At 40.0% G+C, this 27818-nt stretch overlaps 2 protein-coding genes and 1 pseudogene across 2 annotated transcripts; 1 reads left to right on the forward strand and 2 right to left on the reverse strand.

Annotated features, from left to right (window-relative positions):
• Positions 1–1489: 1489 nt before the first annotated feature.
• Positions 1490–4675, reverse strand: LOC112892525 (annotated as a pseudogene).
• Positions 4626–21960, forward strand: LOC112893168 (DENN domain and WD repeat-containing protein SCD1). Its single transcript, XM_025960354.1, has 31 exons — positions 4626–4999; positions 6305–6398; positions 6542–6743; positions 6821–6962; positions 7091–7191; positions 7460–7523; positions 7667–7780; positions 8502–8722; positions 9420–9474; positions 9572–9661; positions 11837–12032; positions 12703–12820; positions 12911–12974; positions 13080–13124; positions 13980–14055; positions 14135–14208; positions 14298–14348; positions 15072–15229; positions 16151–16198; positions 16479–16536; positions 16625–16708; positions 16792–17023; positions 17100–17299; positions 18360–18424; positions 19080–19203; positions 19301–19482; positions 19570–19641; positions 19720–19880; positions 19984–20022; positions 20756–20964; positions 21533–21960. The coding sequence occupies exons 1-31, from the start codon at positions 4817–4819 to the stop codon at positions 21626–21628; spliced, it is 3618 nt and encodes a 1205-aa protein (XP_025816139.1). The 5' UTR covers positions 4626–4816; the 3' UTR covers positions 21629–21960.
• A 1030-nt stretch (positions 21961–22990) lies between these two features.
• LOC112895874 (putative transcription factor bHLH041) lies at positions 22991–27359 on the reverse strand. The gene is made up of 4 exons (XM_025963873.1): positions 27068–27359; positions 26232–26955; positions 23794–24159; positions 22991–23531 (listed from the first exon to the last, which is right to left on the reverse strand). Exons 1-4 carry the CDS (start codon positions 27166–27168, stop codon positions 23409–23411), a joined length of 1314 nt encoding a protein of 437 aa, XP_025819658.1. The 5' UTR covers positions 27169–27359; the 3' UTR covers positions 22991–23408.
• Between the last annotated feature and the right edge of the window lie 459 nt (positions 27360–27818).

A 27818-nucleotide genomic window follows, 5' to 3' on the forward strand; every position in this document is an offset into this window, starting at 1 on the left:
GGGGAGCTCTCTCGACATATTTGAAAGCTTCCTTAACATACTTGAGCCAACCATCTCCTCTCTCATTCACTCTTTGCTTAGGGATTGCATTCTTATGAGTGTGAGAGCATCCTAGTGCATTGCATCAAGAGTTTGAGCTTTGTGGTATTGGGGAGTCTTCAAGTAAGCATCATTGACTTGTTACTCTTGGAAGTTGCCGCTCCCTAGATGGCTTGGAGAAGGTGAAACCATTGAGCCCTTCAATAAGATTGTGAATGTGCTCTGATTTGGTTTGATTTGGAGATGCTCATTGATTCAAGCCAGTTCAATATCAAGAGTGGTTCTTGATAGAGGAGCGGTTGAAGCTTTGAGTCCACCTCAACGTGGATTAGGGGTGACCGGCAAGTCATCGACATCATGAAAAAATTCTTGTCTCATGCCTAGTTATTTCTTTACTCAATTTATTCTTACAATTTTCTTTAAGCACTTTACTTTACTAGACATTGAATTGCTACTTGTCACCCTAGGTCGAAAAAACCCACTAGTGATAGGAGTTAGTAGAAATTTGAGCTCTCTTGTGTTACTAATTAAATTTGCTTAGTGTTCGTGATTTTAGTTAAAACCACCATTTCACACCCCTCTAGTCGGTATCCTTGATCCTACAAATGTGGCTATCCCAGTCATAAAAAAAAACCAAATCCACTGTCCATGTGGCCAAAACTGGTTTGAGTTGGATGCTAAAGGTGAAAAATAAGCTGGTTTTAGAAACTCAAGGGGTTAAGTAATCAGTTTTATAGTTTAGGGGGTTATGTGTTATGTGGACTTCAGCCATAGTTGGACGGAGTAATTTGGACTTTTTTCTTTTTTTTTACAAAGATGTTGATAATATATATAACACAGAAAGTTATTAGATTCACAATTAACAATCATTTCAAAATATCTAAGTACTTTTAGTTGAAATGCCATATTTTTATACAAGTTGTTAGTTGAAGTTTTACTATATATACTATATTGATGTTGTAAAGTGTAAACACTATATGTTTTAGTCCTTGGGAATATTTTGAGATGCAAACCAAAATCTTGATTGCTATGAAGTCACAAAATATAAGATACAAAGTTATTAGATTCACAATGAACAATGTTTCAAAATGTCTAAATACTTTTAGTTGAGGTGCCATATTTTTATCCAAATTGTTAGCTAAAGTTTCTTCAAATATACTATATTAATGTTGTAAAATGTGAACATTATGGTAGTGTTCGGTTCTGGCTAGGGAGCGGTAACATTATTGGAATAACAAAGTGGTGGTATTTGTTACAGTGCAAGGAAAATCGCCTTATATTTGGTTGATGAAAGTAACGCTTTCTATTTACAATTCTGTATTTGGCTCTTAACAACTGCAGGAAGCAAGCAAAATATCGTTCTTTTGAGCTAGCTAGCTAGCGCTAAAAACAGTACTGTATGTATACAATTCTATGGCAAAATAAAATAAAATACAAAAACTATGGCAAGTCCAATGCTGCAAGTCTTAGAGCTTGAAAATGCAAACACAATAACATTGCAAAATTCATAAGTTCATATAATAATCTAGCATAAGGTTGACTGTAGATCTGGTACATTAGCTTTCTGCATGGATCCTCACTTCTTCCCATGTGCATCATCTAAAGAAGAGATATTTTGATGTTAGGGATATAGATACATACCTTGTTATAAAATAAAATTAGGGAAAGAACTGGAATGCAATAACCAAGGTGCAACATTTTCGCATACTGGCTTATTTATCAAGATAAGGCAAAAACAATAAAAAAACATGTCATGTTTTTTATTGAACTATACATGGAATCTACTCTTCAGCATCACAAAAATATAAAAAATCATAGCTCTGAATCACTACACTAACAGTAGACATTGCCTACATCAGTGTACTACTAAAGAAAACTTTCCAGCAGCAGCGGTTGTGAACTCCTAAAGGTTCTACATCAGTTAGTACAAAAGAACATATAGAAGTGTTTATGCTAATTAGTTTGCAAATGATTCTTATTCAAAGATACTTAGAAACTCACAAGCAACATGCCAAAATTAAATTGCAATGGCGATCAGGAAAAGACATAGCACAAAGGAAGTACAACTACTAAAATGCTTAGTCAGCTATAAAATAGGAAAACAATAACTTACCAGCAAGCATATTCTGTATAAACTCTCTCCTAAGATTCTTTGGGAGTGCAAAAGGCATGGTCATTTGATTCGGGATCTTCACAAAAACACTTGTGGCTTTGAGAAGTTCGCTACCAGTAAATCCAAGCCTAGTCAGCTCAGATACAGACTTCTCCTGCAGCATTTGTATTGGATCATTTTGCGTTGTCTTCTCTTGGACCTTGGCTTCCCGCTTCATTACTTCTGCAATCTTCCCAAAGTATTGTGAAGCTTTGTTCAGATCACCACAGAGTCTGCCAACCATATCCAAAAATGGGTCACTTGACGTGCTAACTTCATTCCCTTTACTGCTATCTTTGTCTTTTTTCCTTCTTTTAAAGCTTGAAGAAGTTGAATCAACTGAGTTCCTACTATCCAAAGATCGTTGTGGTGTCTCCATAGACATCATGTCTTCTTCCACTACGTCCTGATCATCTCAAGCAATTTCTTTCTCCATGTTAGAAAGAGCCTCACCTATCTAGCCCCTTAGCTCCTTGTCCAGTAACTATATCCTTACCATATATAACAACTAAGGTATCAAAATATGGAAATGTGATGCCATATAGTCCCTTTGCATCAGGATTATCCTACAAAGAGGGCCAAAACATAATTAAATGTACTACCAATTGCAAAGAATAATCCTCCAAACAGTAACTTGAATCAATACAGGTATAAGCTACTCCATGTTTCTCACATAAGTAATGTTGAAGTAATTTACCTTACAGTGAGCTTCGTACTGCTGTTTCTCACATTGCAGCATTTTTCTATTATCATCTCAATTAAACTCACCTCTAGATAGCATAACTCAATTGCACCATACTTTGTCCTAAAGTGTCTTACTCGAGAATCAATATGCGGAACAGCGATGAGGACACACCCTAGTAGCTTTGTAGCAAGCAACATTTCCTAGAATAGAATAATAGCCATTCTTAAAACCTTGTTCACCTTTCCACTTTGGATCTAAACACAGCTCATACAGTCCTTTTATTAACTCATCATCCTCATATTTCTAAGGGCCAAATTTCTCATCCACATTCGTGTAGTTAATGGAAGATAAGCCATAGAACTATTCAAAGACAGTACTGTGCCAAATTAGAATAGTGCAGTGCTGTCCAAAGTGTAAAACCAAAGGAGCATATCTCTACTTCAACCCAAACAAACATGCAAATTAGTGAGAATTGTATAATGCTCCTACTGCAAGTACATGGGAAGTTCATAAATAACTAAAATCAAATCAGTTTATTGAGAGTAACTGAAAACAAACACAACATTAAATTTTGGATAGAATTATCGACTTAATATCCATGAAAACATATCAATATATAGATAGAATAATTATGATGTAATGCTACAACCACGTGGGTGGGATTTGAACATACAAGGTATGCGTTCTGGGATTTTATTTTAGCTTAGTGCAAGCAGAGCAAGAGAACTAGCTACCACATAATTTTAACTGCAAGCTCTACAAAGCCGGACCTTCACATTACACATTAGTTCTGTTGTAGCTGTCTAATCAAGGTTTATGAACATTTGTATTACTTAGCTTTTCTTTCCAGTAAGGAGACGACTATTAATGTTGGTAGAGTTAACATTACATACTGACTATTAATTAACCATCAATTTAATTTAATCAGTCTGCATTACAAAATGAAAACTTCACAACTGTTAACAAAGAGTAATCTAAAACTAATTGATTAGCTCAACTCCTTCTGAATGTGCTTGCTATTTCTCTGGGTAGAAGTAGAGCACACATATACACTCACATATTTTTGACAGAGATCTAGTCATTGAGTACTTTCTGTATATATGATGTTTATGCCTGAATTATGTGGGGGGGGGGGGGGGGTTGGTAGAAAGCATGTTCAGATTCTTCAGATTGTGTTGCATATCGGGAGACAGATTGTTAAGATGCCAAAGTTTATCTATACCACAGCAGTGCACAAGGGGCACATTCATCTACAGAACTGTTAATAAAGGATAATAAAGGAGTCTGCTCCTAGCAAAACGATCCGTTGGAAGGGAAAACAAGGAGGAGTTCAGAGGGGAAGGAAGAAAACACACACCTCACAGATCCTTCCGATCCAATTGATGCACGTCGTCGTCCTCTCCTCCCTTCCTTTCTGCTCATAGCTTTTCTTTTGCTGTCAAAATGAAGAACATGGAGATTAGGATTTGGGGAAAAGGTTGGAAATGAACAGGATGCAGGAGGGAGAAGGAGAAGGAGAGGGAGATCCTCACCGGCAAATAAAAATAAACGGTACCCTAAACGGATCGTGCAGCGAAATCGCTGAACCAAACTCTACCTATATGTTTTCAATCGTGGGAGTATTTGAGATGTGAAAAAAATATTTGATTGCTATGAAGTCAACGATCGGTCACAAACGGTCAAACACAAACAAAAAAGAGGAAAAATGAATTGCCTCCAAATCCTTAACGGGTCAAAGGAACAGACGACCACCCGAACTGCGGGGCCTCGTCGCCTTCCTCCCGCACCGCAACCACCATCTGGCCTCGTCCTCCGCCCGACCGCCTCCCTCCTTCCGCTCGCGCGCGCACAGAGCCGACACCATAGAGAGAGGGAGGCGCCCACCGCCGCGCCGAGGATCCCTCCCGGGAGGCCGGTGATTGCCGGTTCCGGCGGCGGAGATGGGGTCGTCGTCGCGGATCTTCGAGTACTTCGTGGTGTGCGGGCTGGGGCCGGAGATCCGGGCGCTGGACGGCGCCAAGGGCTTCCACGGCGCCGAGGAGATGTACATGCCGGCTTTCCTCGACCAGTTCCCGCCCTCCAACCACGCGCTGTACCCTCCGCCGCCGCCGCAGCTCCCCACCGTGAGTCCGCAGATCCCGCCTCGCCTCCTCTACCCTTGCCGCGTTGATTTGACCAAGCATTGATCTTCTTGGGTGATTTCCGGCCGAATTCCCGGTAGAATGGGCCGAATCGGTGATCATTGAAAGACGTGTCGGCATTTGGTTAGGGGGTGGCGTGTTTGCTCATTTCGGCAAAAAAGTGAAAAGTGATCGAAAGAAGTCAATTCATGCTGCTCTTATGCAGCGGGCTTATTAGCATTGTACTATCTGTGTATTATGGATTCACGGATACAGTGGCCGGAAAATGGCACAGGGCGATAACAGGCACAGTGGCAGAGCCAGAAAATTACAGGAGGTGTGGCAAATTGATGATCAGCATGCCGCATGTCATTGGCCTGCTTCTGAACGTCCTGCTCGCTGAACTCTCTATCCTGCTTCTTCCTGTGCTTGCCTGTTGGCCAGCCTGCTGGGCTCCTGCTGCAATGCTGCCGCTTGCTAGCTCAATCATCTAGCTACTAGTAGCTACTGTGTTGATTTGGTCAAGTTGGTACTATTAAATTTGAATTACAAGCTATAGTGTTGATTCAATCAACTTGATTTCTTGGGCTTGCAGTCCTGTCAGTTTTGATCTAGGGGTATGGAGGCTGGTCTCGTAGGCCAGTGGGCCTTTTTTGTACTATTACCCAAGTAGAGGCTAGCTTAACTTCTGAAGAAAGATTCTTTGTCCTTTGACAATAGGCACCTCCTTTGATGCTGAATTCCATGACTAGAATTCCCGTTTGTTAGGGCAAACACTGACATTGCTAGGAGGGTATCCCTCATCAGTCATCACCACTGACCTTCCTTGGCAATCGCCCCAGCTTGTCCAAGGACTGTCCCTGCCCCTTTACAGGTGGTGCCAGGGTGGAAGCATGGAAGTTTGATCCAGCATGTCTTGTAATGATTCGACATAGAAGAATACTGTTAAAATGCTAGTGCTGCAACTGTGATCATGTGATGCATGTTGTTGGAGCATGTGCAACTTTTTTTTCCTGCTGCATGGCCACCAAAATTATCTTTTCAGCCTCAAAGTGAAATCATGGCTGTATGTATCCCATAAAGAATGATATAAAAAAATGATTCGAAAAATCTGATGGATGACACAAATTGGTAGCTATTGGAAGCAAAAGGACTGTAGTTTCTTCTATGTGGTAAAATTTCAGCCTGTTTGATGACAACAATGGTACCTTATCTTTGTTTAAATCAAGTAACTACTCCTGTTTTTTCTTTCTTTCCCTATGTTTTGTGAATATGAACCTATGTGACATTGACTGGTCATAAATGCAGTGTGTTTTGCCAGCGGGAGTAAGAATATATTCTTCAGGGCTGGACACAGACGATATCTCAACTTATCCACGTAGTTATCCTATAGTTTTGACAGGTACATGCAATTGCCATTCAAATTTATAGCTCCGGTTGAACAATGATATTTTGCAATTTTTTAGTATGCTTTTCAAGCCTTCAAGTCAAACTTACTATAATGTATACGGATCACCCTTTTAACTATGTTGTCATTTCTTGTAGAGGGAGATGGTTCAAAAATTTATGTCAGTTGTATTGCATTTCGGGATCCTATTTGTGAAGATATTATTGAAGCTTACCAAATTCCGGCAAACTCCTTTGCTGATAAATGCATCTGCCTTGTGTCCCATTCTCCTAGTTTCCAAGTCCTTCGTGATGCCCTTGAGGAAATATTTGTTCTTTGTTTTTCTCCTGCAGGGTGTAGGTAAACTTCTGTATTCGTGTACTTTATACCCTTTCAAGTTTCAACTACCTCACAGTCCATATGCTTTCTGCTTTCAGCAAGCCATTGTGGGACACGATATCTCATATGGTGTCACATGTGACATTACCAACACCAGGAAAGAATCGTGTCTTATTTTCCATTGAGAATTGCCTTCTTTCTGCAGAAGCTCCTCCAAAAGAATGGCTTCCCCACGCTGATGTATGGTTCCTGTTTCCATTTGTCCTATCCTATTCAAACCTTGTTTCCAGTATCATTGCTCAGTTAAATTACGTACCTACATTTTATTTACTTCCAACTGGTTATATGAAGCTTTACTGTGACTGCAGATATCATTCCAGCCATTGGTGCAGTGCCTGGATGTTGATAAACTAATACTTCTCTTTACTGCTGTCCTGCTTGAAAGAAGGATATTGCTGCGATCAAATAAGTTCGTTCAGTCCTCACTTCTCACTTAGCAACTTTTGATCATTTTGCTTCCTCCTATCAATTCATGCTTTGCAGCCTACTCCAATTTGCTTGGGACTAAAATTCCTTGTTATATCTGACCCTTATCTCTGCATGTCATAGCTTCATTAGTGAAGGAAATGTTTCATTGGAAATATTACCTCGACATCAAACAGTTTTTGACACATTGAGCACCATTAATAATGAAATTATTACGAGTCTGATAGACTTTTATTTGATTCATAATGCAGGTACACCCTATTGACTCTAGTTTCAGAAGCCATTTGCCATTTAATATACCCAATTAGGTGGCAGGTAGGTTGCACTCAAATGCGTGGTTTCGTACTCCAACTTTTTCAGTGGGCTTGAAAAATCCTTTGGAAAATAATTGCTGTGCTTGAGAAAATTTGTTCGTATTTATATCCAAAATTCCTTTGATGTTATGTTTTGTGCTGCAGCATGTCTATATTCCAATAATATTCTCCAGTGGGGTTGACTACATTGATGCTCCGACACCCTACATGATGGGACTTCATTCTGGTGTTGACACTTCTGCGGTCACTATGGATGGTGTAAGTTGTAATATTAAGATGAGATTTTCCGTTAGCCAAACTTTTGTTCTTGTTTCTGCTATCTTGGAGCGGTACATCAATTCTCATTTATTTGGTATAAAACATGAATTTCTTTTTTTCAAAAGGTAGTTTTGGTGCCTTGATATTCACAACCGATGTCTGAATGAAACATCTTTGTTCTATTTGATTCACAACATAAAAGTCTGAGGTGTGTGCAATGTATCTTAAGAATCTTCAGAGTGAAGATGCTTGTTTGAACTTCCAACATATTTGAACTTTTGAGGAATATGTAAGTATGCGTAGTGTACCTTAAGAATCCTCCAGAGTGAAGATGCTTGTTTGAACTTATAACATATTTGAACTTTTGAAGAATATGTAAGCGTACTAATATCTGAACTTTGAGGACACTAGGTTTTCTTCTAGATTTGTTAATAATTTTCATGATAATAATTCGCCTACTTTTAATCAAGCATAAGTTTTATTGTTCAAAGTAATCTTAGGAAAAGAAGTGTTTTTCTTTTAAAATTCTGTGCATACATGCTTTAAATAAAAGATTCTTTTGCTGCATATATTTAGCACATCTTCTGACCAAATTCTGCACTGTCCATCTCTTTTTTCTTTTTTGGTTTGCCAACCAATGAATACATTGATCTATCATGCTTTCTCAATTGAATCACATTAACGCATTTCACTATTGTAACGATAATGTATATGACTGCAGGTGGTGGTGGTAGATCTTGAGTACAACCGGATAACAACATCGGAAGAAATTCCTCCAATACCAGAAACTGAACATAGTTTTTTGCGTGGTGAGATATTAAAACTACTACAACCCAATGTCATGGGTATTGATTTCATGAAAATCAATCTTGGCAGTATGGGTGACTATTCTTTAAGATCTGGCACAAAATCTTGGGGCCAGGAGCATGATTTCCAACTTAGGTAATCCTCTTCTCCATCCTATACTTAATGTGCTTTGTACAATTTCAAATTAGTATCATGATTCAGCAAGAACCTAATAAGGGTAGGCCTAGTACCTTAATTAGTAATAGAGATGAATAACTTTAATTACATTTTAGTTCCTGCACCAGCATATGTACTTACATTAAATATTTGGATTATTTTCCTCTTGTGTGTCATATGATAACAGAATCTGTGGATACAAAATATTTTGTCACAGGCAATTTAAGAAACACAAACCTTGTTAAAACTAACATAAAGAAAAATATGTCCTTGCTGAATCAGCAAGGAACCTTGGAGTTTTTTTGTGATCTACTCGCAATGCTTCACGATGTTTCTCCACTCTCTTGGGAACTATTATTTTTAAATGTTGGTACATTGAAGTGATCTGAAATTTAGTTTTTGTAATATTTCCACTCCCTGTTGTTCAATGTTGCGAAAGAAGTTAAATAGTTTCAGCATATCATTCAATAGGACATGTGGGGCTGTTTCGCCTCGGTCTTCTTGCATGGTTAGTTTAGACACATTGACAAAAAGGGGGCTGGGGTATGGTTGTAAATTGACACCAAAAGCTTGTCTCGGCATACTATTCATGCACAAACTTGATCTTTTGGACTATGTTCTTCTCCATGATTATTAGGTAAATGTATTTAGTAGTTGATCTTCTGTTTTGATGCAGGCTGATATTTTTGAGATTCTTTGCACAGATTTTGAGTGGTTACCGTAACTTCATTGTAAGCCATCATCTCTATTAAGTTCCGCATCAGCTATTTATATTGCCCGTAGTGGTAAACTGGTTTCAATTAAGATGTGCTGTTTTCCCCTTGTCAGGATACTGCATCAACAACTGGTTTCAATTCTCAAGCATTTCTTAAAAAGCGTTCTCGAGCAACTAATCAGCCTGTTGAGTCCATGTCAATGGTATGCTTACAGCTTATGCTTACTCTTTTTATTTTCTTTTGGTGTCTTCATGTTGTCATAATTAATGTACACTTGATATGTTTTAGAAAAGGTATAATGAAATGGTGAGCCCGGGAAAGTTTGTTTTGTTTCCTCAATTGATGTTGCAATTTTCTTTACACGGTATTTCTCCGTTCGTTGTTTATGTGATGTTCTAGAAGGTGGAGGTTTCCCATTTTCTTTTGATTTTTTAGGATTTCAAGAAGAGAACTAGCTACACGCTCCTAAGGAGTGAAAGCGTATTTGGATGAGAGCCCTCAGCGGCCAGGCCAAATATCGGCCGTTCACCATGGGCAAGCACAACATTTGGATGATAACCGAAATTTGGCTGGCCCTTGGTCCGATGCGTGCGTGTAGTTCATTTTTACAGCCCCACTTTGGCCAATCCTGGGCGGCCGATTTCTGCATCAAAATTTGGCCGGGTCATGATTTGGCAGGGCGGACAGGTGCAGCAACCAAACGTTCCCTGAGTACCTAAATTAGTATAAGTAATACATTTTCCAACCTTCGGATTCTCTGTTCATAGGAATTAATGTCAATGAGAGTTAGTTTAAGTGACAAAAATATATGAGAAAGCATGAGACGGATTTAGAGGGGCATATGTTCATTTTGTTTTTTTTCTCAATAAGTTTACACAAGCATACAATGTCAAATAGGGATGATGGGAGTACTATTTAGGTTTTCGAATTAGTGGTACATACTATTTTGTTCCTTGCATTTAAACAACTGCAAATTATTCAACATCTGTTCACTGGTGAATACTCAGAAGGCTTGATTTGGAATTATCTTCAAAATCAGGACAAAAATAGTGCCCGCATAAAGCATAGACCATAGCATGGTGAATGGTCCTGATCCCAAAGATGAGGAACCAAAAGAAAGGACTTCAAATCTGCAAGTTTTAGATAATGTGAGGTCTTAAATAATGACCACATTCGAGTCATCTAAGGCTGTGTTCCAGTGTAATTCTTTATACACATGAACGTAAAAGGATGGCCTCAAAAGATAGTAAGAGCCCTATTACATTCAAGCTACTTGGTGTTTACTCTCTTCTATACACCGTGCATTTCCTGAACACGTTAATGTTGTGTAAGCTGTAATATAGTTCATTAACTTATGGAAATATGGTCCTCACACAATCTGACCATGATTGATTTTGAGTTTGGTTCCTTCTCTGTTCTACAGCTGCAAATCTGCAATGATTCTGCCATCTTAATGGTTGTGGTTGACACAGATATGTTTGTTTTCAAAATGGCTACTTTTCCCCCTTGTATACTCAGGAGAGCTGTCTATCATTTCATTGAAGAAGAAAGATAATTAGTACAACACCAACCCCACCCCCTTGCAATCAAAATGGCAACTTTGAATATGAAGTTTATAATCCATTTGTATTTCATTAGTACATTAATCATAAAGTTCTTTAGTGATTAATAGTTGCCCCTAATCCTTATTAATTCAGCTATAGGAGTATGGAACCCAAATGAATTATGATTTTCGTTGTTGACACTGTCCTTTTGTTATTTATCATAGTCTATCTCAGTGTTAAATCTAGAAATTTATGTCGACTCAAATACGCAATTTTATATTTTAGCAGGCCATTGCTATTTTTGTGGTTTAATAAATAAATTTAATCATCACAACATTTCTTCCAAAATTCTGGCAACTCTCGCATTTAGAAATTAGTTTTCTTCTTTTGTTTATCATGCATCCTTTTCTTTGAGACCTTAAGCTTTTTTTTTTTTTTTGAAAGAATAAGAGCTTAAGCTTGAACCTAGATAATTAAATTATCCTGATCATATGTGAATACACATAGACCTGGGCCTTTTGCATTATTCTTATATATCCAGTTTGACCTATTCTTGGCAGACTGCCACCTCTTTTCAAAAAATGTAATTATTGTAGCCAAACAGTTTCAATTTTCAAGAGATGCACTTTAATGTGTTCAGGGCATCACTTACCAAACAAACACCTGGATTGATCACTTATTGCTACTGGTGTTCGAGAGGTAGCATATAAATAGTAAGAGGCAAACTATATAATGAAAAAAGAGGCTTTAAACATCCGTTGTTCTGTGTGCTTGAAGCTCCGTCAAGGAATATGGTCCAGAGGGAGTACTTCAATATCATGTTTGTTTGGCAGATTATGCAGTTTATAGAGACTCAGGGGTTCTTGGATTATCTGGAGAGATGCAATAGCGCAGAAGAAAATGCCAACAACCTTCTGGATAAGTTGCAGGATGCCACAGGCAGAGGACAAAACCCTCTAAGCATCTTTCCTTCTGAAGTTGCTGATCCTGAGATTATAACTATAGCTGACCCTAAGACTGATGGTTCAGGTACTTACTCCTTTCTCTCCCTATATTACTCTATCCACTTTTTACAGTAACACTTAGTTCTGTGTTCTAGCAGTTCAAGCCTATATTAGAATCAAAGGCACACTACTTCAACCACAGTGCATCATAACTCATATGTTTCCATTAAACACATCATGTGTCTGCTCTCAGTAACATTTGACCTTAACTAACATTTACATGTACTCTGCTGCGTGTTACTTGTCAACTGGGGTAATGCTAGCATCATATGACCTTAGAAAAGGTCCATTTGAGTATCTTGATTATCATGCATGAATATAATTTATTGGATCTATACATCATATTTGTAGGAAGGATAAAATGTGTGGGATGTATTGCATTGAGCCTCAAGGGCGAATATATAGGGGGTACAATACTTGGAGGGCAAGTAGCCTCCACGTGATATTTCCTATACTACCAATATACTCTAACAATACTGTAGGAATTTTTTTAGAACAAAACAGGTTTCTTTAGTGAAAGTAATGTAAGGACTGAATTTATGTATCAACTAAAAGGATCCATGCATAACTATCTTATCTAATTTGCTCATGTTGAGGTCCATGTTTGATCTATAGTGCCTGAGGATTGAGATTGATATAGTACTTAAGTTTCTGGTGTTTGTTGGAAAGATAATTAGCCATATATTCGCATGCAGAACCAGGCAATAGACACTGCTATAAAAGGTTTCCATCAAATGCAAGAACAGAAGAACAAGAAGAAAAACGTAAGTCGATACTGGCATTAGCTAGTGGGGCTAGTAAGCAAGTACCAAGGTAAGAGGGCACACCTGAAAAGTTTCTTTGCTGTTATTTTTTTTCCAATGGCTAGAATATTATTACAATGTCAGTGACATCCATTTTCAGTTCTCCTTCTATCCGAGTACATGGGGGTCCAAAGGCAGAAAGTCTGAGTCCGAGAGAGAGGGCGGTAAGTCATCCTGCTACGTGCAATAAAACTCTATCATCATTTCTCAACATGCATGGCAGTGTAAATCTTTTTTTTTGTGCATATGTTCTTTTTTTTGGTCAACAGGCTGAGAGAGAAAGGATGGTTCTGGATATTAAAGTAAAGCTCCAGGTAAGTATTGCATTAATCGCAATTATCCCAACCCCAAAACGTTGAGTTTCATGTGCTTCTTAGCATGTATTAAGTCACTATTGTCAGCGTACTACAAAGCTATTGTGGATTCTGGAAATTATGTCCAAAGCTGCTCCATATTACGGTTTTGTTTCTCTTGAAAGTATCTTATTAATTTATGGCAACTAAAGTATCCTGGTACTAACATGAAACAAGGGTTGGGACCATATGTAAGATGGAATCTTAATTGTATTGGTAACATTTAATTTGGAAGTCCAAAGTAACCAAGTTATTATTAACGCATTGCAGTTAATTTAGAGATTTTGTAATGAGTTATTGGGGAAATCGATGAACCTAGATTCTGAAAGGTTTGACTATTTGGTTGACTATTTTGAACTTTTATTTGAATCAAGAGTCTTTTATCGTTTGAACTCTTGTCAAACCAAAACCCAACCATGGGACAACCTAGAGTAGCATAAGATGTTTAGATGACACTATTGACTATCGATATAACTGTGTTTTTTTGCAGTGGCATAAATTTAGTTCATAGTATTGTTGGGTTGTTTCTGATGCCCAAGCAATAAAAGCGCAATACATTCATTATAGGCTTATATAGCCTGCACTTTTAAAATGTTGTTTTTTGCTATTTGATTTTTCTGCATAATCTTTTCTGTAGGCCACCACAAACTCATCTATTAAATATACAGTGCTGTTCTGATTATCTGTTCCTAGGGCAGACATAATTACTACTATTGTGTTATTGGTTGATGTGCAAAATGCAAATGATTGATGATTATGTATGCACTATGCACATTATAAGCATGTCACTCCTAAAAGCATGCATTTTATCTCCAGGGACTCTGGCTTCGTCTTCTGAGACTTGGGGCAACTGAGGATCCTCTCTCATCTTTTGAATATGGCACAATCCTAGGTATGGTGAAGTTTCAGTTTACTATTTTCTATACCTCTCATATCATCCATGTAATTTGTTTTCTAAATTCTTTTTGCAGCCTTGATTGAGTCTGATGCAGAAGGCATTGGGGGAAGTGGCTTTGTTGAATGCATCAGAGAGCATATTCATTCGGTAATCTGGATCTTTGGATCTTACAATTCGTGAATCTATACGCTGCCACTTTCTAATCCACATTATATCTTGCTGTACTATATTTGTAGGGCTGGCAATGCCGCTTGACTGATGAACAGTTTATTGCTGTAAAAGAGTTGGTGAGTTTTCTAATTCCCTATTTGCAATTCTCCTATAATATATACTTAAAAACAACAATATCATGATCATTATATGAATCGAATGGCTCCATTTATGTATCACAATATCCACACACTGCTTGAATAACAATTAGTTAAAATTCCAAAGTTTGAATCTTGAAATGCATGTGGACCTTACAAAAAGAAACTGAATAATATTTTACAAGAAATTGAACCAGATAAAAGCTGGTTTACCGGTAAATCTCCACCTCTCGCATGCATTATATTTAATTATCTTGGAAAACCTGATGAGTATCACCAGCTGGCTTGTCAGTTTACTTATGTACCAGCCATCACAATTGCACTACATCCTACCAGCCAGGATACAACATGCCAGTGTCTTGAGCAGATATCACCACTAAGGATCATAGTTTGGTTCTGGACACCGCCCTTGAGTCAAATTACACCTTGTATTTTGAAACGCAGGGAGTACCAGTATGTTCATTTCGGTTAGTCGTATACCACCCCTAAAACTTTAGTTCCTCGTTTTAACATTTGCTACCCAATGCAGACATCTCATTCTGATGCTAGGCCTTTCCTTATCTGATTTTCTTTGCCATTTCCGTTCTGCACTTGCTATTCTTAATGCACTACACATCTATTTTGTATGGTTATGAAACTCATGTTTTATATGCTTGCAGCGCTAGCAATATGAAACCATCTCATTGATTTTTGCGCGTGCAGCTCAAGATGGCTATAACTCTCGCCAACTCCCGCAATGACCTGGCAACCATCAGAGATGCTCTTGAAGTTGCTGCCGAAATGTACAGGAAAGACCCAAACAATGTTCAAGACTACGTTCAGCGTCATCTCTTATCTTTGTCAGTATGGGAGGAGCTTCGGTATGTCATACTTAGTGCGAGATAGCCTGATCAATTCTGTTTTGAACTCTAGCTTGATTCTCAAGTTCATTGTAAATCAATTGCTCATGCATTGATAGGCTCTTTGCTCCATAATACTGATCTTGCCATTTACCTTGGAACTTTTCAGCTCTAATAAAGTTTATGCAAAAGATAATCTATAATAAATACCTTGGAACTGTCAGAGGACAATCATGTTTGTTGGTCACAGGACATGAAAATCCTGTAACTATTTTCTTCTTTAATGAAATGATGTGTAGCTCTCTTGCGTATTCTAGACAAAAATCCTGTAATTGTCAAGATGCTTATGTTGACTATACTTATGTAATACTTGGTACTGCAAGTATTCGGTGAATAGCTGTCGTTTTCTTGATTGGTATTGTGCTGATCAGGTTTTCGAAACCTTAGTTACACCTTTCTCTGTGCCCTGTTGAAGCAACAAACTGGGCATCTGCATTCCGTTTCCCATGCCATTCTCCATAAGTGTTGCCACACGGACTTGAAGACACATTAGCTTGTAATATTATCCATTTTTAGAAACACTAAGTAATGCTACTACTTCAGGAACTACACTTTATAAACTGAAAGAAGTTGGGACAATGTATGCACAAAAACAACACTATTATTAAAAGAGAACATAATGGAAAGAAGCTGCATGAAGTTCAAACAAATATGCCTATCAACAGAAGCACTAGTATTTAATTTGTTTGTGGAGATCACTATCCCAGTAGCAAAGTTCAAATTACCAACTACTACTCTTTTGATCTGTTGATGGTTTTTTTCTTCCAAATGATCACACCAGTTTAGAAGTTTGTGACTGTCCTGCTCTTATTTATTGACTTATTGTCAAGTCTTATCAATTTGGGTGTTCGATTATGATATGTAACTCTGCTTCTCTTACAGCTTCTGGGATTTCTACTTTGAATATTTGATGGAAAATTGTTCCAACAAGTAAGTTGTGACTTCGTATTTCTGTGATATATCTTCCTTAATTCCCTGCCTGGGACTGAAAGAATCATATGCTCAGTATAGATGCACAGCTTTGTGCAGGGAGACTGTAAATATACATTTTTTTTTTGCTTTCTCATCTATAATATTGGATTAAGCTGGTTCAACAGTACGGATCGATTATTTATTTGTATGGAGAAAAGTTCTAGTATAGTTGCAATGAAGAATTTTAGGAAGATTGCATGTGCTGTGTTATCCTATCTTTATTTCTTCTGTTCTTCAGGTCAACAAACTACGTAACATTAGTTACTGCACAACTCATTGTCATGGCAACTCACATGGTACTTGATTACTTTTATCTTATGTTTTTTTTCCAAAAGAACTCAATTCGACTGCCCCTAACTTACTGTCTTGTACTAAATAATGAAGGCTGGATTGGGATTACCTGACATCGATTCTTGGAATATGATTGAGAAAATAGCTGAGAGAAATAACTTGGGTTATAAGCAGCTTGTAAGTCAAACTGTAACTTTCACCATTTGGAATTTGTTGCTTGAAACACCCGTTTTCTTACATTTCCTTTAAACTTTCCTCAGATCAAACTTAGAGCATTGCTCACACATCTGCAACAACTCCGCATTGGCTATTGGGGGGTTGCTACAGGGAAAAGCCAGCCACTGCAATCATATGGCATGGCTTCACCTCATGCGATTGATGTGTCTGATGAAAGCCAACAACCTGCTGAAGCATCTGGGTTGGGCCGAAGTTGGGTCCATAGTATGTTCAGCAGAGACAGAAGTTTAAGAGCGAGCTCATTCAACCGAGCAAGTAAGTTTTCATCTACTACCATCTGAGGACGTCAATACAATATATCTTATAATATAATCTTGCTGTATACTTTCAGATGATACAAATGCTGTTGCTAGTACGGGCAAAACTGACATATCTGCTGCACAAAAGAAAACTCAAACAAACATGAGGACCCTTAGAGGACATACAGGTGCTATCACTGCTCTTCATTGCGTAACGAGAAAGGAGGTCTGGGATCTTGTTGGTGATCGTGAAGATGCTGGCTTTTTCATCAGTGGAAGCACAGATTGCACGGTTAGCTTGAAGCTTATGCTGTTATACTGTTCCTTGCATGATTACTTTTTGCAATACTTGCTCAAGCATCACAGCACTTTGTTATCAGGCATAACAGCATCTTTCAGGCCAATATACTCTTATGCTAATAATACTTCTATTCTTCAATTATGCCAACATCAAACAGGAAAACTTTGTGAGAGAAGGGAGATGCATTAACACTAAAATAAGAATTGGTATGCAATTGGGTCGAATCGCGCTAATCGTGACACATTCAATGGCAGATATGGGTTTTCTTTGTGTTGAGAAAGGCTAGCATCTGTCCACATTAAAGAATTCAATGTTCTTGAGAAAAGATAGCATTACCTCACTCACACTAAGTATTCGCTTCATTTTCAAATACACAATTCTAAGTTTCTAGCGTTTCACATATGAATCAAGGAACAAATGTGAAAGACTAAACTACTTTCTTGAATGGCTTGATAACAGTAAATACACCAGCTCCAACATGCATATAATAGATGCATGAGCTACCAATAAATACATGTCGACCAATTCCATAAATGTAGTAGTAAATAAATGGTATTATAAGTTTGGTTGAAATGTACAGTTTTAGATGCCAAGACCACAACATAGGTCGAATTATTAAAGGGAAAAGGTGTAAGAAGCCACCACAAATTTGTAGAATGGCATGTGTCTAAGAAACAACATTTGAATGCTATAATCACATTTATTTTATAAGAGAAGGACTACAACTTGTTTGGAGGTTGTTAATAATTGTTGTCAGCCGAAAATTACTGTGGAATTTGCATACCACTTGTTAATTACCTTCATTTTAACACTATCAAAAGCTACATTATCATTCATTGTTCGTGTGCACCTGAATTTGTTGGTAATTGTGTTTATTCCAATATATATATATTTATCTGTATTTGATTTAATAGTGTTGCTATATGGTTAATTGCCCATGTTCCAACCGTTCCTCGGTATTAGAGCTAATAGTATGCTAAATTACTGCAACATATCTTTATCTGTCTTTGATGTGGACATGAACATTTAGATTATTTTGTACATTTCACAGGTAAAAATTTGGGATCCAAGTTTGCGTGGTTCTGAACTTCGAGCAACACTTAAAGGGCATACAAGGTAGAAGCCATCATCAAAATTATTATATTTAATGGTTAACTGCACAAAATACTAAATTCCCACTTTGATCCCATTGCAGTTTAACATCTTATAAGCTAGCTATAATTTTTCACAGCCAAGACACAGCATGGATTTAAAATAATTATTGAATGATCTCTTTTTACTGGTTTAAGGATGTTAGATAATTGCAAGTATCTGGAGCTGACTTATAAATTGATGCAACTTGAACTGCATCTTTTAGATGCACGTTTTCAAGAAATGTGATTTAATGGGGGTTATATTTTAGCGGTTCAACCCATTACATTGAATTTTTATTGGTGACATATTGTCCCTGTCAAGTATTAAGAATGGTTGTTTAAATGTCTAAAATAATGTTTATATGATCCAAGGGATATACAATGGTTGATGTTATGAATCATAGGGTAAGGCTATCCATTTAATGAACCATCTTTAATTATAAAGTGTTGGCAATGTTTTATGTGGTTGTTGGTTGATACACTGTATGGTGCTTCTGGGAATTAATTGAATTGAGATAGATCTTCAAGGGATTTGCCTTTTCTTGTTGCTCTTGTACCATTCTTGAGATAATTGTAGATTGTCCATTTCATTCACTTTGTTCACTGAATTTATCTGTAAATTTCTTCAATATGTGCAGGGCAATTCGAACAATCAGTTCAGATCGTGGTAAAATAGTTTCTGGAGCTGATGATCAGTCTGTGATTGTCTGGGATAAGCAGACTTTTAAGCTTTTAGAAGAGCTTAAGGGCCATGAGGCACCGGTGAGGATCTTACAAAAATAGCTGTTGATTCATTTTAACGTTTTCATTGCCCCACCTTAGTAACTATGAAGCATGAATGTGTTCAATATGGATATAGGTTAGTTCAGTCCGGATGCTCTCAGGAGAACGTGTCCTTACTGCATCCCATGATGGTACTGTGAAGATGTGGGATGTCCGGACTGATACTTGTGTTGCTACTGTGGGCCGTTGTCAAAGTGCTGTTCTCTGTATGGAATATGATGATTCCACTGGAATTCTGGCAGCTGCTGGAAGAGATGTGTATGTACCCTAACAGGATTTTGGATACTTAATTTTTAAAATTTTTATGAGGGGCTGCCTTTATTCTGAAAAGTTTATTCCAACCAGAATGGCGCATGTCTGGGATATTCGTTCCAGTAAGCAGATGTTCAAGCTTCAAGGGCATACAAAGTGGATAAGGTAATTTCTACGTTGAATTTTGAACCCTCTTGGTTTACGGGCACATGTGATTCTGACATAAAGTCTTGTTGGCTAAAGATCAATGAGAATGAATGGAGAAACCATAATAACGGGGAGTGATGATTGGACTGCTAGAGTGTGGTCCCTTAACCGGGGAACATGCGATGCCGTGTTAGCATGCCATGCTGGTCCCATACTCTGCGTTGAATACTCACCTTCAGATAAAGGAATTATCACTGGTATGTGACTATGCTCGTTTTAAGAATAGGGCAGACTGAAATGTGGCTATATATATGCAAATAATCTGCGCCTCATATGATTCTGATTCTTAACTTATCCCAGGTTCGTCTGATGGGCTCATACGATTTTGGGAAAATGAAGGTGAGGTCTTAGTGATTGTAAAACTAATTCCAGTCTACCAAATTGATGCTTTTGTTCCTATTTTTGGGGAACTAGCGCATGTGCATGCTTTGCTGTGGGATGTTTGAGTGATGTCTATCAACACCTCAAGATTATTTATGAATTCTAAAGGGTGCAATCTAAATGCGTCTTTCAGGGAAAAGTTCCTTTCATGAAAACATGCATACAATTTGCAGTAGGGTGTTATAGTAAAGAAGTGCTTCTCAGCTATTTAAGATCAACTGTTAATATTCTAATTTAATCGATCCAGTGGTTGTCGTTTAGAGATGACATGTCATAATATGGATTCTGCATTAGAAGTCAATTTTAAAGGGGGATTTGTGGTTTTGTACCATATATCCACACATGATAAAATGCTATTTATCTTGGCTTTACCAATAATCACTTATGCAATGACGGATACAAGGTTATCTGGATTTACCTAGCAGGGTAGGATTTGTAGAGACTTCTAAAAACGTTTGGAGAAATAGTAGTTTACCGGATAATAAAAACTGGTGGGGGTAGGGAAATTTCTCAAACCCAAAAATGTTTATCCCTAGCTGTGACTACTACCATTCAATGTTTGCAGTATCCAATCTTATGACTTGATAGGGGTTCCTCTTTTATAACTTACTTTCATTTGTTGAATGGCCACCTTATTCGTTTTCTTTTCTTTTCTTCTTTTACAACTAAATGATTTTGTTCTCTTTTGTAGGAGGAATAAAATGTGTAAAGAATCTGACACTTCACACAGCATCCGTTCTGTCCATTAGTGCCGGTGATCACTGGCTAGGAATTGGCGCTGCTGATAATTCTATGTCTCTTTTCCATCGGCCACAAGAAAGATTTGGTGGTTTATCAAATGCAGGATCAAAAGCTGCAGGATGGCAGCTTTACAGGACTCCCCAGAAAACTGCTGCTGTGGTATGTGTCTCATCTTAACTTCCACGCATTGCTTTGTTTAGCTCATTCCTTGCGAATATATTTTCCAGTATTGACCTGCCTAGTGTGACTTCTAGCTAGGGTACATTATTGGTATCCCCTGCCGCACCATTGCAAAATTAACAGTGCTGTGTAGTGCCAGGCCACATATATCGATGACCCATTAGAAGATCCTACACATTATAATTATATACAGCAAGTAAAACTGTATTCCTTTGGAAAGAATGTCCTATATTTGAGTTGATTACCGCCAGCGACAGCGATGATCTTTTAATGTTCACTACTATTTTACTGAATCAATTTTTAAGGGCATGATTCATTTAAGCTAATTGTACAATGTTTATGTAACTTCTCTAAGCATGCTTATTAGCTACGTAGTATGATTAAGATCTGTGGTGTTTGCTATACTTGTACATAGAACTCGTCTGTAGCAGATCACTGATCATGGCTAGTTAAGGCTCATGTTAACTCATCATGGATAATTGTTTTTGTGTTCCGAGCAGCTGTATTTATCCTTCTTTCTGGGTATTCTAAATGTCCCCTGTTGCAGGTGAGGTGTATAGCATCAGACCTGGATAGGAAAAGAATATGCAGTGGTGGTCGCAATGGACTTCTTCGGCTTTGGGATGCGACCACAAGTATCTAGTACTCATACTAGGATTTATATGTTCATGTAAAAAGAAGGCAATTGCCTGTTATGTTGTACGCCATTTTCATCTTGCTCTTTTTCCCCCCTTTTAGCTAGAAATTTCTATGCTCTTGAGGATAAGAAAGGAACTGAATTTGTTCCATTCTTTTTCTTTCTCGTTTCAAAAACTGTCCCATTTTGTACATGATTTATGTATCTTGTAAAGTTTTGTTTACATTTTTGGGTTCAGGTTGCCCTATACGACGATGATTTTGTAAGAACTATGAGAAACTCTGGCAGTTTTGGGCTACTAGCCTAATACTAATGCAAACGAATGGTGTAGTACATCCCTTTCATGTGTGCACATTTCTCCATATGAACTTCGAAATGGGAGCTTTCTTTCCTATGTACAATTACTCCACTAAGGCACTAACTCGTGCCAAATGCCGATATGCTACTGACTGCTCACATGTATTGCGCAAGCCATCTTAACCTGCTTGTACTCGAGCCCTCCAACGGGGCACGATGCGGGCCACGGCGGCGCTGGAAGTGGAGGAAGCATACTAGGCTTTGCGCATGCTCACGCATACGGCACATCCATATTGTCAGTCTAAAGTGCGATTCACGCAGTTGGAACCTCAAGCTCCATGTTCTTAAGTTTAACGCTGTCAATAGCATTAGCATAATAAAATAGCTTGCCCATGTCGCATAAGCGCGGTTCGCGATTAAGCAAAAAAAATATATAATTTGACTAAAATCCTGATGTTTGTATCATTTAATAAGGCGCTGTTGTAAAGCAAAAAAAAAAAGGAAAAAGGCTAGGGTTCAATTATGGTAGACAAATCACATCATATGGCCATTAGAATGTTATGCTACAATGGATAGAAGGATGATGAGGCTTAGACGGTTTTGGACATTCTTGGGCTCTAATCTCTATGAGAGGGTCGTTTGCCTCTGATGTTACATGCCATTTTCCTTCCTGCTTTTGTTTTCTTTTTTGGCTGGGAATTCTATGCTATTTTGAGAATCAGAAAGGAACTGAGTTTATTCAACTCCTTTACGCTTGTCTTAAAAATTGTCCCAAAGTGTGCAAACTTACTGTCTATTTCATGGCCCTGATCATCCCATAAGGTGATGATTTTGCAAGAACCATGAGAAACTTTGGAAATTTTGCACTATGATGGTTACTTTATGAACTTTCAGAAAAATATAAAGAGCATTTTCAAAAAATATATATTTAATTTTAAGAAAATATATAATTTTTCCAAATAAAATTATTTACGTAACTTTCCGGTTAATATTACATATATTATTTTTGAAAACATTCAAATAGTTTTTTCCAAAAAAGTATACAATTTTTGGAAAGTTATCTAAAGAGCATTTGAGAACCGCTGAACTGGATTCCTTCCGTGTGTGCACATTTCTTCATTTATGAACTGCTCATGGGAGCTTCGTTTCCTATGTACAAAATCCCTCCACTAACTTGGTTCCAAATGCCAACATGCTATACTGAATACCGATCACTAGCTATGCATCACACAACCTAAAACCTCATAATGCTATCATCATCTGCAACCTCTCTGATCGCGCTAGGGCAACACAGGAGAACCGCATGCGAACTCGATCATCGTCCGTCACCGGCGCCGCTACGTTTAGTTTTACCCCTTCAAAGTCCAACGATGACTGGCGATGATCGGAGGGACCATCACGCGCTCATGGCGATGGCTGAACTGGTCGCTTCACAGCCAACCCGTGGCGGAAGAACCGAGGCGGCGGCTTGCTCGCCCTGCGCTCCTGCCTAGGCCGCGGCCACGAGCGGGGCCGGGGCGGCGCAGGAGGATGAGGAGGGAGACGAGGTCGCCTCGTGCACGGCCTTCGTCATCGCCTCGTGGAACAGCGCCTCGTCCCAGCAGTCGCCGTCCTGCGGTGATCACAAAGGCAGAGACGTCAATCGAGTGACCATTGCGTGAAGAACTAATGAAGCAATCAGGCTGGTGACATGTATTGTTTATCCGTTCAGAGATGGGTTTTAGACCAATTCCTTCGTGTCAGCAATCCTCTGAATTCCTTGCTGCATTCCAAATTGGACCTAATAACTCTACCCATGCCATGACTTTTTCCTTTTCTTTTCTTTGTCAAAGAAAGATGGTAGCATCGTCATCAGCTAGCTATGGCGGCCTTACCATGATCTGCAGCTTGATGTTGGCGCGGGCCTTGAGCAGCGCCTGCGGCGAGTAGGTGTCGGCGTCGACGGACAGCACGCTCACCCCGCTCATCCAACGGAGGTACTCCAGGACGTGCAGCACCAGGTCCACGATGTCGCACTCCACCATCACCATCACCATCAGGCTCACCTGCCGCTCGTCCGGCCCCGCCCTGCTGATACTGACCTTGGCTCTCCGGTGCGCCGCCGCGGCGGCGCTGGCGCCGGCGCCCTCGCGGGGGACGTACCTCTCCAGCTTGGTATTCTTCTCCTCCAGCTCCGAGACCTGCGCCTCCAGCGTCTTCAGGAAGCTCGCCGCGTTGACCAGCACCGTCGTCTTGTCCTTCTGCGATACACGTACAGCACAACAAGGTGGTTCAATAAATTTTGTTCTTTTTCCCAAAAAATGTCATGGAAACCAATTAAGGAGTAATCTATTAATTAAAAAAATTAAAGGAAAGAAGATTCATGTGATCCTACTACACTGTTGAATTTAAATTGAAATTTCAAAAGTTAAAGTTAGCACTCTGAGCTTGAATTCTCCACCGGAACCATGTCGGAAGCTGCGCGCGTATCACCTTTATTCTTTTGCATGGACTTCCAGGTTAATGGTGGGACTTTATGGGATGTCAATGAAAATAAAAGGCAATCTCAAACTTTGTCATACTTATGAAAGGATAGTTTCGCTTTCGCTGAGTGGCTAATCTGCTGTCCTCGGCTGATTACGACAGCCCAATTAACCTGTACGTTGTACTTCTATGCAGGTAACAGGCTGTTTCGCGGCAACCACTGGAAACTCTAAAAGTAATGTAGATGATGATGTGGCTGGCTTTGTTTGTCTTTCCAAGAACCCAGTATTTCTTATCAACCTGTTTGTTAACAGGCTTTTGGACTTTCTTTTTGTCGTGGTTGCTTTTCTTGTGCATCAAACGGCACCTAATACTGTCAACTTGCACGCATTGTTTATTTGTGGACCACGTACAGTGGACAGCAGCAAGGTCCTTTCTGATCGCCTTCCTCGGCTGATCGTCTATCCTTGGAAACAAGAAACTATTGACCAGCTAACGCGCTTGACTTTCTCAGTCCTACTTTGCAGCTGAGCATATATTTTATTATCATCCTCGAAGAAAAAACACTATAATATTTTTTTTGATCTTCTAAAAAAATAAACATATTAATTACTTATAGTCTAATAAATAAATTTCAATATTCTTTAATAGAATAATTGTTTTCGACTTTCATCAGGTGCATTACGGAAATTTTAACTGATATGCTCCTCCCCCCCCTCCCCCCCCCCCCCCCCCCCCCCCGCAGTTTGGAGTTCTTGCTGTATCTGCTTCTTGTTTGATTGTTCAATGTTCACAACAGCATCATACATTGACTAAGACTTTTATCATGTGTTAGCAGCAACTTAAACAATTTTGTTGAAAGCTTCCACTAGCTTCTGCAATTTATTAATACATAATCCTAGCATGGCCCTGTTTTGTCTCGCAATTATTAGCTCCGATCCACAAGCGTACTTCCTCTTGGAAGCTTCCGTGCATTTGTTGGACCTTTTCAGCTTGTGCAACTAGCTAGGCACCTTTTATGTTAAGAATCTATCCTAGGGCGCTTCTAAACACCTTCCTCCGCCGATGTCCTTTTCAAAAGAATAAATAATGCTATCTTTGGCAAGGCTGGACATAGTGGCAAGACTTCCATTCTTCCAAGTCACCTTTGAAAATTTGAAAAAAGAACAGAGGATCTATTCTCTGCCTCAAAAAAGCAGCAGGACCTGGCACAACTTTCTTGGGTCCTTTTTCGACCATCCAATCCTAAATCAACAGTTTAGGAATTTTGATTTTCTTGCCTGTGACTATTTGTTCTAGCTAGGTTAGATTGTCTCTATAATAGCCTAGGTCATTGTTGCAACGGGTCTATCCATGTAAGATAAACAACAAATAAGATCAAATGCATTGTTTAATCTTTTTCAATAAACTTGACCGGTGTGATTATCGATCTCGGAGAGTTAGAACTAAAATTTGTTTAATCTCACACGCTAAGATTATAGTGTTCTATGTTAATCTTATATAAATATTACAAATGTCACGGTTTGCAACAAACAAGACCATATTTTTGCATTGGACGTTAGATTTATATAGAAAATAAAGTTTATCGATAAATCTAAAGTTTAACTAGTTGAGGGTGTGTATGTCCTGATCACCCAAGTTCGAGTTCTTATTGAGACAAATTTGAGCGTCTATTACTTTTTAGTATAGAACACATAATCAACAAGTGAAAGGTCGAAATTAAACTTGCACCTAAAGGATGTTAATCAGGACATGTAGTTAGTGTTCAAGGAAGGTTAAAATGCTACTCGTAACAATGTAGCCAAGGAGATGATTTGGATGAAGATTGAATGGATGCATAGTTGCATACCTTGGAACAAGGTGGGAGGAGGGACCTCAGAGTGTGGAAGCTGTCGTTGAGCTTCTCGCGCCTCTTCCTCTCCGACATCATGTGGTAGACCTGGCTGCTGCTGTTGCTGCCGGCCGCCGCCGCCTTGGCGTCCTCCTCCTGCTGCCGGCCGCCGGCGGCGGCGCTGGTCAGCGACGTGGTCCTCTCCGGCCCCACGGCAAGGCTGCTGCTCCTGACCGTCACGTGGCTGGCGTTGCGCGGCTGCACTACGGCGGGCTGCGCGGCCGTGGTGTAGTCCTGGCTCAGCAGCGGCGACGAGGACTCGGAGGAGGAGGGCGATGCCGAGGAGATGACGGCCATCATGGCGCGCATGAGCGCCTCGTCCTCGCCGGCGGCGAACGGGTCCTGCGGGGCGGCTGCCGCCGCGGGGTGCGAGTGAGACGGCGAGGAGAAGAGGCCCGCGGCCGTCGCGGCGGCCAGGGAGGCGTCGTCGAGCTGGAAGAAGGTGGACGAGGAGCCCCCGCTGTCGACGGAGAGGGAGCGCTTGGAGGAGAGCGACGAGGACGAGTACACCGGCTGCTGCTCTTGGTGCATCAGGTGGTGGTGGCGGCCGTCCTCCGCGAAGAAGCCGCTCGTGTCCATGCCGTCCACCGCCGCCGCCTTTCCGCTGGCGGAGCCGCCGGAGAGGTCGATGTCGGCGACGCCGAAGCACGCTGTGTCGGCGGCGAGGAAGCTGGCGGTGCAGCTGAACAACAGATCACAACAAAAGCAAAGAAGGTTAGGCCGTTAGGGATAGAACAGCGCGCGATCGAGTTACCAGCTACTAGCAGCGAACGAACGAACACTAGCACACGTACTCCGCCAGAGCCGGCCAGAAGGGGTCGTGGTCGTGGAGGCCGGCGAGGGGGTCGCCGGCCTGCAGCTGCTGCAGGTCGAGGCCGCACCACACTTCATCCATGATATGATGGACGCCGACGGGTGGATCTCGATGGCCAGTTCAACAGACCAGAGAGCGGACGGACCCGCGGGGTCGGGAGCTAGCTGGCGGGTGGCGCGGCGAGAGTGAGTTGGCGGGCAGCGCGGCAGCTGCTTTATACGCGGCGCGGGAGGACGAAGAGAGGGGGAGTTGGTGGTGGTGTTGCTTTCTCTCATCTCATATTCCAAGGAGGAGCAGATGTGGCGCCGGGTGCTAGTGGACGCTGGTTAATTTTTTCGGGAGATGAAGAGAGAAGAGAAGTGGAATAGTCGCTGCGGTGCGGTCAAAGTCGCGGCGTGCGAAGCTGCAGCGAAGGCCGGTCCAATTCGGAGGGCATGCATACACGGATGCCCGGACGCCTTCAGGGCTCGCTCTACTGCTGGCTGCTGCTGCTGCACAAGACTGGTCGTCAGTCGCGGTCAGTACGTCCTGCATCGTACTCTGCTCCCTGCCTGCCCCGGATCGGTCTCGGTCCGTCCGGCCAACGGTATAGTATAGCGGTATAGCCAGCACAGGTGCACAGGTAGCATCTGTTTTTCTCTATTCTCTAGTTCATATGGATTTGCTTGATTACATGTGTACATCTTTTTTTTTCTAGAACTAACAGTAGAACACGATTGTTGGTCTACAGT

This window comes from Panicum hallii, chromosome 5, assembly GCF_002211085.1.
Source record: "Panicum hallii strain FIL2 chromosome 5, PHallii_v3.1, whole genome shotgun sequence".
Classification (NCBI taxonomy): Eukaryota; Viridiplantae; Streptophyta; class Magnoliopsida; order Poales; family Poaceae; genus Panicum; species Panicum hallii.